General features: G+C 36.5%; 1 protein-coding gene across 4 annotated transcripts in view; it reads right to left on the reverse strand.

Annotated features, from left to right (window-relative positions):
* The window catches only part of ATP2B1 (ATPase plasma membrane Ca2+ transporting 1), a 57685-nt gene that overhangs the window by 12353 nt on the left and 31460 nt on the right, over positions 1-13872 (reverse strand). For 3 of the 4 annotated variants that reach the window (XM_042889655.1, XM_042889657.1, XM_042889656.1), the window contains exons 3-15: positions 13627-13824; positions 12567-12821; positions 12362-12487; positions 11891-12028; positions 8896-8934; positions 8382-8543; positions 7267-7481; positions 6447-6689; positions 4649-4890; positions 1902-2139; positions 824-1003; positions 656-743; positions 278-384 (exon numbers count right to left, since the gene is read on the reverse strand). In XM_042889655.1, the coding sequence (XP_042745589.1) occupies positions 278-384; positions 656-743; positions 824-1003; positions 1902-2139; positions 4649-4890; positions 6447-6689; positions 7267-7481; positions 8382-8543; positions 8896-8934; positions 11891-12028; positions 12362-12487; positions 12567-12821; positions 13627-13824 (2231 nt within the window). The remainder of the gene's footprint in view (positions 1-277; positions 385-655; positions 744-823; positions 1004-1901; positions 2140-4648; positions 4891-6446; positions 6690-7266; positions 7482-8381; positions 8544-8895; positions 8935-11890; positions 12029-12361; positions 12488-12566; positions 12822-13626; positions 13825-13872) is intronic. The other variant, XM_042889658.1, reaches the window with a different exon arrangement.

The raw sequence follows: 13872 nt of genomic DNA on the forward strand, positions 1-13872 counted from the left end.
GTGCAACAAGTTTTTGTGTAAAAGTGACTGCAAAAGGATCTGCAGTGTAAGTTTGTACATTCTACTCATTGGCAAAAGCCAGAAGGACATTTTTAATCAAAAAAAATGGGAAACTCACCAAAAAAGTAATTAGTTTTAAGTGTGAGAGAAGTTAACGCCCTTAAATGAGCTGTATGTAAGGCTCATGAAACAAGTAAGGCTGTTGAGTCTTGAAAGTGATTTGATAAACTGCTTTATTAGAAGAGTGTTCAAAATATTGAAAGTAAAAAAGTCGTACCATAGCAAATCCAACATCTGCTTTCTTCAGTGCAGGACCATCATTGGTACCATCACCAGTTACTGCTACAACTTGCCTCTGATCAAAGATAGTGCTGTCAATTATACCTAAAGTAAAATGACATCTCAGTATTATAGTTCAAAACAGACAATACAACAAAGATTGAGGTTCAAAGAGAAAGTCATTTTATCATCCTCAAACAAACAAAAACACACAACAACTAGAACCATCTATTATTTATCTCTTGGGAAAAAAAAGAAGAAAAAAAAAAAAGAGTTGGCATATGAAGACACCCTCATTGACATTTCCCACAAACTGTAATCCTATTTTTCTCTAGAAATAGAACTTTACTTGGAAGTTCAAATAACTTTTATTTACCTTTTACCAGAGTGTGTTTGTCAGTAGGAGATGATCTTGCAAGAACACGTAGCTTTGGCCAAATTTTATCTATTCGCTCTTGCTCTATCTGCAAAAAGAACATCAGGTGTATTTTGCAATTACAAGCCTTTACAAAATAGCTGATCCAACTTAAGTCAGCATGCTTACCTCTCCTTTTTCATTGCGTATTCTCCTATTAAAGTCTTTGCCCTCTAAGCACAAAAAGTCTTCACCAGGATTCAGAATACCACATTTTAATGCAATAGCACGAGCAGTATTAATGTTATCACCAGTGACCATACGTACAGTTATGCCTGCACGCTGACATTTTTTTATTGCATCAGGTACCTATATGCAAAAAGTGAAGACAACAAAAAAACAAAAAGTTAGACTATACAAACACTTAATAAATTAACAAATTCACATGACTTTCACATGACAAACTCACATAGACATGTGAGTGAAGTGTCTTCAAGTCAAACCAAAACAACTTATTTTAACATGCTGCTAAGGAACATTTAAGAAATTTAAGTAACCTGCCTTCATCATTTTCCTGAAAAACACACACACCCTGGATATTTTTTGTTTTGTCTGTCCCATTTATTCCCCCTTTATTTTCCAAATACTGCAGTGTGCAAATCCACCACAAAAAGTCCCATGATACACGTTATGGAGTAGCAGTCAAAAGTACTAAGTACTGGCTTTACATTTATGATTATGTAAAATGAACTACAGCTCACACACTACTTGTCAGCCCACAACTTTGACTGTGAAGTGACACTAATGTGGGTCAGAATGAAGACCCCCTTAAAGCATAAAAGCTTTTACTGTTGAGAAACACTGCCCTCCGTAGACTTCAACCACAAGCAGATCTCCTTAGCTCAGTTAACAAATCCTCTTCCCCTTTAGAACCTTGCAGCAAACACAATAGCTAATATGATCCTAATCCATACTCCTAATATTCCTAGTAGTTTAAAGAAGAAAAAAGACCAGTTGTTCCATCTACTGAGACACTGCTTAGTAAGCGCCTTAAGTCATTAGTTTGTACAGAGCTTCAGTAACACAGCATAAGTGTCATTAAGGTTTTAATCTGCTTTTGTAGCTACATTAACTTTTCCCCCTAAGAAATAAGATTTTCGTTTATTAACAATGCTAAAGATGCAAAACTCACTCTTTGCATGACTGAAAACAACATGAACCAGGACCTCCTGAAACAGAAACACTGCAGCTTACACAGTGACCCTACCTCAGGTCTCACAGGATCTTCAATCCCAACAACAGCAATGCATGTCAGACCAGTAACAATGTCATTTTCATTGTCCCATTCTGGCTCTGGTTCCCCTGCTGGAAAGTCTCTAAATGCCAAACAAATGGTTCTGAGCCCTTCAGAAGCCATTGGCTCAATTACAGTTTTTACAATATCATCACGGTCCCTAGGTCTGAATACCTTTGGTTCTCCATCAGCACTCAGTATTTTGAAGCACCTGAAAAGAAAATATTAAAGTTAACAGATCTTTATGAAAGTTCAGACTTTTGTGGTTAGTAGTTTATTAGTCAACTTGTTTAAGTTTCCATAAGCTTTACTCTTCCAGACAGACACACTAGCAGATAATCTTCTCCATATGCACTTAATCTCTTCCTAACTGCAAAACATGCTAGCTGTTCACTGAGATGGTTGTCCTGGGATGAAAATAATGCTCTGTAAATTATGGAAACAAAATTAGTTATCTCCCAGGAGTAACCATTTCTCATTGTACTTAAATGTAGTAAAGGCACTAGCTGTGTCAGTTAATCGAGTTTCAAGTTCAACAAAATAGTCCCACCTTTAACAGTTGCACATGGCTCAGAACTACAGTAAGCTTCCAAAACATGCACACAATGCCTCAGCACTAAACTTACAGAATGAAAAGCAAACTCGCATGGTATGAAGAACCAGTGATATCCTTTGTCAGTACAAAGGTTCACAAAATAATCAACACGCACGTTACCAGTTCTGAGTTTGGCAGTTCTTAAACATAAAGCATTAAATAAAAAACAAATACTTCAAGCTGTTGTAAGAGACTAGGCTCAAAATAACATACTCTAGCATTTCAAGTTGTGTTCTTTTAGTCTGTTTCTTTATGCCTAAACATCATTGCTTTCCTAGAGCATACATACTTTACTAATAACGTTGCAAATGTAACACTACCAAATGTTTTTAACAATAAATTTAATTTTGTTCCTTTGAGTCTTTACCAAAGACTTTAACACAAAACCATAAGAGCTTGTTTCACAAATCAGTGCTAATAGGACACTGAAAAAAAGCCAAGGATTTATGACATTTTGACAACACCTGAGAGATCTGATAGACAACTTCATTCCAACTGAAATTTGAAGTCTGTCATTGATTTGGGTTACCTGTTCAAATGTCAGCAACCACTGCATGTATCTCACATTATCACCAATCACAGGGTTCATGAGTAATCCCAAGTATACAGAGATGACTATATGGAAATCAGTAAGATTTATGTCAAGAATGAAACAAGTTTTAGTTAAAATACTTGACTTGAGACATGAGTGTAAATGAAGAAAAACTGCTCTGCTTGAAAAGTTTTGCAGCATTTCTTCTACACTTACAGCTGACTCATTTATGTTATTTTTATTTATATATATATATATATATATACTTATATTCATGTTTAAGTTTTCAGTGCTCAGTAGTCATTTCTGTGATAGCGAAGAATGTGTAGCACAACTGGCAAGCCATGTTATGATCAACTTCTTTCACTGCACAGACAGAAGATAAAGAAAACAGCTAGGATTTTCTCAGATGGTGCTGCTCAAATAGTTTCAGGCTTACAGCTACTTCAGTACCATCTAAATCACTCCATATTTTCTTGTTCTTTCTTAGCTATCACTATTTATTATCTCAGATGTGAAGCCAAATGAATCGTATGAGTCAAGGCTGAATGAGTTCTAGCATATTCTAAAGTTCAACTGTTTAACAACAAAAGAAGAAAAAAATTCCCCAAAGCTAGAAGAAATGCACGTGTAAGCATACTTACTGATGAAACTTGGCTTAAAATCTAGCTAAGATTTAGATATGAATTATTCCAAAGTTCTGTATCAAAAGGAACTAGAAAGTCCTTGAAAGACTGATATTTTGCTGTGAGCGCGAAGCTGGTGGAGAAGGAGAAAAATCATCTTTTCTACTTAGCGTGTTAGTATGTCCCTACATGGGGCCAGGTAGCAAGCTAGAAGTTAAGGATGGTACATGCTACTATTAAGACTAGAAAGAGTTTGAAGCCAGGACTGAAAACAGACTGGTTACAACTACAGCTCCTAGACAACATAACATAAGGCACACATGCCTTCTCCCCTAGCCTGCTTAGGAGTTACCACAGCTTTCTACATACTAAGGTTTGTTCCAATGGCAACACATCTCTCACTAACAGTCTAGCAAATAAAAGAAAAGGCCTCTGGAAATGGGCAGACAAGTAAGGAAACAACTTGCTTTGTCATACTAAAAGAACAATTAACTTTCTCTTTTACTCAAGGTTCAACCTTCTATCAAAGTAATCAGCTTTGACACCCATTCACACTGTCATTTGAAGCTGGAAGTAATCTTTTGCAAAGGCACCAAACTCCAGACAGAATTTGAATGGATCAGCTGCCAGGACTTCCACACTTAAAATTAAGGTGGTTTAACTAGACAGGCTTGCCTGTACCAGAATCACACGCTGAAGAACTCTACTTCTGCTTTCTATCTTTCAGTGCATGAGATTTAAAGTTATTCAAGTGTTCCTTCCCATTTTATTGCATAAAGTCAAATAATCAAGAGACACAAGACAGGAAACTAGCAGCTATTTCAAGGGTACAGGACTGTTGCACTTGTTCATAAACACAGCTACAGAAATAATTTGCAGACTACAGCATAATGTTGTTCAGCAGTTTACAGTCTCACAAAGTTGAACCAAATTCAAAGTGCTAAAGTACAATAGTAGCTGTTCTTACTTTTTAAGAACTATCTCAGAGGCACCTTTACTGAAAATTCGGAAACTGCCATCAGAGTTTTTTAACACAGTACTCATAGATTTTCTAACAGAGTTGAAGGTGTACACTTTGTGCAACTTCTCTTCCGGGATCTCATTTCGTACATCCTGATAATCACGTTTTAAATCCAAAAGAAAACCCAGCAAGGCACATTCAGTTTTGTTTCCAACATGACGTGGTAGACCACCTTCTTTTTCAGGAGGCTGCAAGAAAAACAATAATCTTCACTTACTAAAAGGTTAATGTAAGAACCACTGAAGTACAGCATTTAGAAAACAAGGAAGCCAAGTCTAAGTTCAGCTCTGAGTTGGGAAGTTTCACTTTTGCAATGATTAATCTATAAATTCCTATGAGTCATAAGCTCACACTGCTGGCTTTCATAAGTGACTTCTGCACCTGTTTAGTCTTTCAATACATTTCTCAGGCTCAAAAATCACCTATGAAATCTATATAAAATACAGAGCTGACCTTCCATTTTAGTTAGTTTCCACTGCTTGAAATAACTGTCTGGATCACTTGGGTGTACTGGATCCCTGAATAATTTTGCAATTTACAAGTACTGTTAAGTTTAAGGAAACTGTCTTTAAAATACTAGATGCCATTATTTCTGCAAAGTTAATGTATTCTCACATGTAACAGTTCTTCCTTAATAATATACTATGAACACATCACCTGGTAGCCTTCTATGGAAGAGAATTAAGTCTTTAAGCTTCTTAAGCCTCACTATAAGTTCTGTTTTCCAGACAATGTCCTGTTCAACATGTTTCTGAAATCTCTCCAGTTTTCAGCCCTTTAATACCAGAACGATTTCTTATCTCAGAAATGTGGAATATACAGACTTTTGTCACACATGAAAGAATACTTTTCTGAAGATATTTCTGAGCATATATATACATAACATCAGTTGTAGTTTGTAGAAAAACAAAGAAAAAAAAAAAGCAGGAGAACTTACTCTGCCTGACCAGGCCCCGAATATCTCAATCACAACTGTATTTGTTGTAAGACAGGGATCTATTTTCATTCTTAAGAGCTGCAACATCTTGTGTTTTAATGAAAGCTAAGTTCTAAAACGTTCAGTTCAACACGCTCCCCAGACATCAGCATACTGGTGCAAATCCAGCTGCAAAAATGAAGGGTCCAGAGCACCTGCCTAAGAGACTTTTATACATAGGTACCTTTTATTTCTATAAAAAGATTTTTAGGAATTGGACTATGAAACTCCTCACATGCCATAACTCATTCCACAGAGATAGATGCTTGTGGCCTTGATGCGCTCCCTCAACTGCTACCAAAAAAAATCCTGCGAACATCTTTGTTGGCTGACAATTGACTTTTGGACTGTGGTTTTGCTTGTGTACTCAGATTTGTAATAATAGTATCTGAAATAAAAACCCAAACTTGTCTGCACCTGCATTTTCCCATCATATTTTGGGCATCCTATGCTACCCTTAAACGTCGACTTTGAAGTAGCACTCAAATCAAACTATGATGCCTTCCAAATAAAAAGCTCTCCTTATAAAAACAAAATTAGACAAATTTACCAACTTACGAGGAGAAAACATACCTTTGGATCATCAATTCAAAACAGTTCTTTAAGTTCAGCCTTAATTGAACTGTTAAGTAATTCACAGTAAGTACAAAACACTATACAGTTTTCTGCCACACACTTATACTTAATTGCCTACCATGCAGCAAACAGACCATTTTCATCTTTTGAAGATGTTTAGTTGTTTTGGTTAAAATGAATAAGTGTACTTACCAGTATTTTGGAAGTGTAAGCACAATTAACAGAAATTCCTGTGACAAGATAAGCCATGATATTCTCTGGAATAGCTTCTGGTGCTGGAATTTTTTTGTAATGTTTTTCACTGATGTAAGCTTGGACCACTGTCATCCTGTTCATAGTCAATGTTCCTGTTTTATCTGAGCAAATAGCTGTGGCATTACCCATTGTTTCACATGCATCCAGATGTCTCACCAAGTTATTGTCTCTCATCATTTTCTAAGAAAATAAAAGCAGTTAATAGTCAACCATAACCTTCATCCCCCATTTTTGAAATTCTCATTTAGAGTGTTCAGTTTCAGACAGCAGTTTCAGAACACGCTCATCTTTCAAGTTCTCTGGCTAGTTGCTGTAAGGATTACCCTAAGTCTATCATGTCACAGTAAGCATCAGCATGACCAAAGAGCTCCTAAACAGAGCAACCTATTTTCTCCACATCTGCATGTCAGACCAATTACTGTTACAGCTCAGACTAATAAGGATATTTGTGTATACAGAACATGAATACAGCTTTATCAAACACAATATTAAAACATATTTCACAAGTAAGGTGGGATTCTATTGGCTCAAGTCTGTTGTTTCTGCACACTCAAAGGAGGAAGTAAGCTATGCCCCAGACTTACCATAAGATTTATATTTCAAAGATGCCAGCATCACACTTTATATCAAATACAAACTGGGAACCTAACTGGTCAGCTAAGAGAGTGAGGACTAGACAAGTAAAGGTCTAATATTGCTTACGAGTCTTTACTTAATGTGTTTGTCTTTAGAATCTGCTCCCTTTCCACCCACTTACCTTAACAGAATAAGCCAATGATATGGTGACTGCAAGCGGAAGACCTTCTGGTACTGCCACCACCAAGACTGTAACTCCAATAATGAAGAACTTCACAAAGTACTGAATATAAATTGGTGTACATTCAGCAAGCCAGGGTCGCTTCTGAACCCAGAAGGTATCAATCACAAAATACAACACAAGGATAATGACTGTGATTGCAGACATCAACAAACCTTGTTAAAAAGAGAAAAAACAGTTTTCAGAAGAAATAGTTAAAATGTGTGACAATACAGATTCTGGATAAGTCAAGGGCAAACATTTCTCCCTTTGTACAAGATACAATTCAGAATTTCAACAGGTAATTCAGAAAACATGGAGATAGTTCTCACAGGTATATTGATTTTCAACACAAGTATTTCCTCATGAATTTCACTTAAAAGCCTATAAACTATGGGTTGTTTTTTTTTTTTTTTTTTTTTTTTCCAATTAATTGAAAAGTGTAGATTTAATTATGAAGGAGAGACCATTATGTAAAGTAAACTGACTGTTCAGAATAACAATTAAAGGAGTTCAGGAAGCTTTCCATGACTATACTGGTGACATACTCAGCAGAGAAAGCAGGTATCTCTTCATACCTTACTTCCTGCTGAAGCTGGGAGTTAATATGGCAGGTAAGCACAATGTTCAATGACATTGGAATAACTGGGAAGACAAATTAGAACTGAAGTTAACAAGCTGAGTGGCACACTTCAGATAGTACAAGAAAAAGAGCAAAAGAAATTGCGCTTTGTGAAAACACCAGAAATAGCCTGTTGAACTCTACGGTCAATTTACTGTTCTCCAGATATATCACTAAATGCTATGTTTATCTAGAAATATCTTTTATAACAGTAATCCAATATTATGAAGTCTGAATTTTCTGTTCTAGAAGCTAATACACTAAAGCTTGAGTATTTAAATCAGGAAAAACATTACCAGTATTATGCAGTCAGAGAAGCCATCAGCACCCTTAAGCATGATGGCACACTTACATGTATTTGAATTTTACACTTCACTTCAGTAGCTAGCTTTGATCAGCTTATCTTCTCATGCAAATGTGAGGCATCAGCAAAAAGAGTACTGGTGAGGCATACCTGCTTTGCCAATCTGAACTGCAAGCTTTGTAAGTTTGCCTTGGAGAACAGATTTTTCTTTCTTTGGCAAATTTGATCTCTTCTTATCTTTTTCATCTCCATCCACACCATCCTCACTCTTCAGTGGCTGCATTTCCATAGCTGCACCATCTTGAGCTTTAGCTATAAGTTACAAACAAATAAGAGTTAGCCATTCTAGTATCCCTGAAATCAACAGTACACAGAGTTTGATTACATTGGCTTAGCACAAGTGTTGTGTCGTACCTGATATTCAGAGAAGGCATAACATTCTTGAATATCTAGCTAAATACCACAGAAATAAAGTTCAGAAATGTTTACTATCAAGACTATCAAGTTCATTTTTCATTTGATCATTTTTTTTTAGGAAGATTGACTTAGACGATGCTTAACCTAGGCACTTTGAATGTAAGGATGCAATAAGCATTTTCATTCTGAAGTATGTTGTCACTGAAAATAAGTACTTAGAAGGGAGGATCACAGAAACTGCATTTACCTTTGTTGCGGTTCTCAACAGCTCCATCTTGCTTTTTGCCTGTCAGAGAAGGGAACAAGTTATGTTTCACACTGGCCATGCAGAGCCCATCTAAGTATTAAGGCTTATCAAAAAGACATATTAATATCTGCTGAGACAAGTAACTATTTCAAAAACTGCAAATCAAACTGGGAGACAGAAGGCTAACACAAATAGTTGATGTGTAGGTTAACGCACAGAAACAACTCATTTTTTTCGGACAGCAGAAGTCTCATACAGGAAAAGCATTACCCAGACACAGTTAAGTTCGAACAGACTGATACAAACATTCATATGCAACTAAACGAAAATACAGCAGAAGGCATTGCTGGGCCAGACAGCTGTCCTGTCAAAGTGTCTTCAGTTGAAGAGAGTAGTGATCTAGTTGTGAGGAAAGCACCTAAAAGGCTTTCCTAAACTTTTACTGGGAAGGGGATTTGTGACAAGCAAGAGATCCTGACAGTCTCACTCTTACTCTGTTCCAACACTGGCAAGTCTGCCTGACTACTGCTGCAATGAATTTTAAAATTCCACCTACAGAATCAGTGCTTTTGCATAGCACTGCAGAAATTACTGTAGTATATCTTTACAAATAAATATTTATAAATCCACATCAAAGCTTAATGGAGGTACAGTGCTGGATTACTGGATCTACGCTAACCCTATTTACGCAAGCATGAACATAATCTGTTGGCAACACACCAACATTAAAGAATGAAGGGAATAGTTCAAGTTCCTAACAAAATACCACTCCTACCTCTGTTCAGAAATGGGGGTCAGCAGAAGATCATGAAGACCATTAGAATAATTAAAAAGTAATGAATGAAATTTATGAATGAAACATTAAATACAGCTAAACCTAACTATGTCAACAAGCAGTTCGTTAGAAGGTCACTATCCTTTTTTGTTTGGGTTTTTGGGTAAGATGGCTTACATGCCCTGACAAGCGGCAAACTGGCAGCTTTTCTCTTAACTAGAGAAATCTAACTTTACAGTTACTATTAGCAGTAACTTCAAATGAAAGAATAAAGTCAAAGAACCTTAAACAAAACCCAGAATTGTTCAGTTTCACTGCTATTTCATTTTATCTTCTGCTTTAAAGTAAGTAGCCTGAAGTGAATGAGAGCTAGAAGGAAACAGAATAAAATTCAGCTAGAAGAAAATCAACTTGTCAAGCATCCTATCATGGATGACATTTAGTACCTCCAGTGTACTGTTGTATTACTACTGATATCTGTTTTTTTACATACAAGCTTTTCTTCCAGCATCCTCTGAACAGCTGATGAGAAAAAACAGCATGCTCATCTTCTCCTGAAGATGTCACTTTGGACTTGTTAAGAATTCATTACCTGCTGATTTAGTATTTGTTCTTTCTTAGGTCTATTTTCTCTCCTACAAGAACAAAGTTATTGTACACTTGAACACTTGAATTGCTTCTAACTCCCTGCACATACACATGCTTTCACTCTGAACCAAGACATATACAGCCAACTAAAGATAGCCACTTTAATCTCCTTAACATTCACAGAGAAGCTAATTTAGTTTAACCTGAATTTTACCAAGGAGAATCTTAACAGTCACATAACTTAAGGGAAAGAGGAAGTTGCCTATCTTGGGAGACAAATTAAAGACAGGTTTTCTGTTCCAACAATACATCAAAACACTATTTGTCAAAAAAACTTTTGCTTTTATAATTCATATTAGCAGACTATCAATAAAAGTTATCATCTTGTCCCATCGCAGCTAATATAGCTTACTTCCTTCTCCCTCCTCTGTCAGAGAAGAGTAAAAAGCGGAAAATGCTCTAAATCAATTCCTGACAGTGCTGCAAATCAGCTTCTACTCTTCACTATTCTACTTAAGCTTGAATCTCACTCTGAACTCAAAGCAAATTTCAGAAAGGGCCAGAATTTTGAAGTTACTTGTAGATAAGGCTACCAAGAAAAAAAACACAGTTCAATCTTAACCCCTGCACAGAGCACACATTTCAATCATCACCAACTCAGTTTGAAAGCCAAGATTCCTAAGCACATTCCTATATGGCTTCCCATCATCATTTCTTATTCCTTTGAATAAAGACCATACTTTTCTGCAAAAACCCTCGCAGACTCCCTCACATTCAGTTAATCTCACAACGGTTTCTACGAAAACTTTGTGGTGGTAAAGTTCACCACCTAACACATCTTACGAAGGCTAGCATCAAAACATCACTGTTTAGCATTTCTAGGCTTTGATTCTTAGGCAAGATAAAAGATTATGACTTATAACACTAGTAGCTGATTAAAGCCTTCCAAATAAGGCAGATGTCCCGTTTCACCCTTCACAGAAGAGCTCTTATATGGTCTGGGTTACAATTTCCTTATTCTTCTGAAAGGAAAGTTTACAGAAAAGCATCACTAAATTCTTTTATTTTGTACTTCTTTGAGATTTACAACTGTGGAAAAGGGCTGAAAGAAGAAACTATCTGCTTACCTTTAACAAAATATGTTATATTTCTACTTAAGTTACCCACGAGCTCAGCATATCAATGATACAAACTTCTTTTCAAATGGGATTTTTTCATTAAAAAGCTTGCCTTACAAGACACAATTAAAAGCAGAACTAGATGCTCATTAGCCTGATTTATTGTTAATAACCCCTTTGTCATAAACAAGTGTTTGTTATGAAACATGAATGTACTTTAAAGTTACGTGAGATGACAGTTTAACAAGTTATACACAATAAGACTGGCTAAACATCCCAGCCCCTAATTCATCAATGTGACCAGAAGTTGTTAATTAAGCTTTTGTTATGTGTTTTTTTAATGATGCACACTTCCAGGCCACTGGACCCTTTTTTTTTTTTTTCCTTCCTGTGAACCCTCTGAAAATATAAGACTTAAAGATCTCTAGCTCCAGGTGACTATAATACTTTTCCATTCTACAATATTCAAGAGTTCACCCCTTCCTTCCTAACGAAACAAGATTATTATGCTTACTTTTCTTGTCCTTCTTCTCTTTTTCCTTCTCCTCTTCATCTCCTCCAGCCCCAAGCAAAGTAAAGATGATTCCTGTCTGAGAGTTCACACCTACAGCAGTAACTACCATCCTTCCAGAGCCTTCCATCACATGAGTACCTGGAAGAGGGTATTGGATTTTCCATTGAAACTTCAACTATTGTATGAAGAGCACATAGGAAATCCATTCTCAAACTTCATAGTGACAGAATCATAAGTTGATGCATATAGGTACCTTAAAACACAGTAAAATAATTGCAAAAAACTATCTGGAAAATAAAGCCATAATCAACCACACGAAATGCTCATCGGCTTTAAGAATCTGTTCGCTTGGACAAAGTTTTGCAGAAGATATCAGCCTAGATAAGGTCCAGTTCACTAGATCTAAATATCACAATTTAAAATCATCAGTTCCCAAAGGAAAGCTAATCACATTCTTTCAATGCTACACACCTGAAAGCAGCATAGGATCTCTGTCCAAAGACTTCTTAACATGGTCAGACTCTCCAGTTAGTGAGCTTTCATCAATTTTGAGATCATTTCCTTGAATAAGGATGCCATCAGCAGGTAAAAGGTCACCTACAAGAGATCATTAGGTGTGTTGACTTCAGATACTTCTTTGAAAACAAAATAAAGTTGAACTCAAAAAAAAGTTTACCATATTTCACTTGTGCAATATCTCCAACAATTATGTCAGCTACTGGTATTTGGATGACTTGGCCGCCTCTGATGACTGTGAATTTCTGTTCTTGTTCGATACGGCTCTGCAGTCCTCGAAATTGTTTCTCTTTACTCCAGTCATTGAAAGCTGTTACTAATACAACACAAACTACAGAAAGGAGGATTGCTGCTCCTTCAATCCAACCTGCTTCAGATTCCTCCTCCTCTTCACCAACATTTACTGATCCACATACTGTAGGAAACAAGATTTAGAGCATTTAGAGCAGAAGGCTTGCAGAGATAATTATTTCATAAAACAAAAGTTCTCCCATACAGAAGAGTGGTTGCTAAACATTCTCCTTGCTGGCTTTTACAGCAATTTTAGATTATTTTCAATAAGGGTAGCACACAAAGAACATCCGTGTTTATATAAACACAAGAGAAGCTGACAGAGAAACTTACCCAGTTTGCATTATCTTGTTACGTGACATGCGTTAAGAGGCAAAGATTGGACAACTAGTTATCCACCTCCTGACGCCAACATTTCCTACTTTACCCTTCTCCCAACAAACCAGATGCAATTGTGAAAGTTTGGTTTAACTGAGGCCAGATCCCTCCATCTTCTGTTTTGAACTTTTAGCTTCATTTCTTAAATTGGACAGTTACAAGTGCCATAGTGCAAAATCATGAAAAAATTAAGACACACTGACTTCCTAAAGAAAGCCGATGAACACAAGTTACAAATCGCTTAAATATTTGAGACGAAGCTAGCAAGATACTTGTGCAGAAGCTTGGCTGATCTCAGACAGAGCATACCTCCTGCTGCTTATATTTCATTTTTTCCACTACTTTGTCTAGAATCAGCCTAGATCATGACATGGGAAGTCCTGTGTTGCCTTTTTAAGGCACAATAAGAGTCCTAGTACTGTCTCCATAAGGAATAATCAGCTACATTTCCACCGTCTTATTATCTTCCATCAGATTCACAATAGTAGCATGCTGGACAAAGCAAGTCAGTAGTATAACAGAGGTAGGTATCTACTTTTTCATTTACTTACATGCTTCATTTCCTCCAGGAGGCTGGTAAAAAGAAAGGCCCAAGGACACTACGGCTGCAATTTCTAATATAATTAGTGTAACATCCTGTAGTGCTTCCCATACTAACTGAAGAAATGTTTTTGGCTTTTTAGGAGGTATAAAGTTCTTCCCAAAAACTGCTTCTCTCCTTTCTATATCTGCTGGGTTTCCACTTAAACCTATTTAGTAAGAAGACAAAGTTAGTGATTCCCCATTCATGGAGTCAT

Source organism: Lagopus leucura, unplaced genomic scaffold (genome assembly GCF_019238085.1).
Source record: "Lagopus leucura isolate 7727_CA_CO unplaced genomic scaffold, USGS_WTPT01 Super-Scaffold_100159, whole genome shotgun sequence".
Lineage (NCBI taxonomy): Eukaryota > Metazoa > Chordata > Aves > Galliformes > Phasianidae > Lagopus > Lagopus leucura.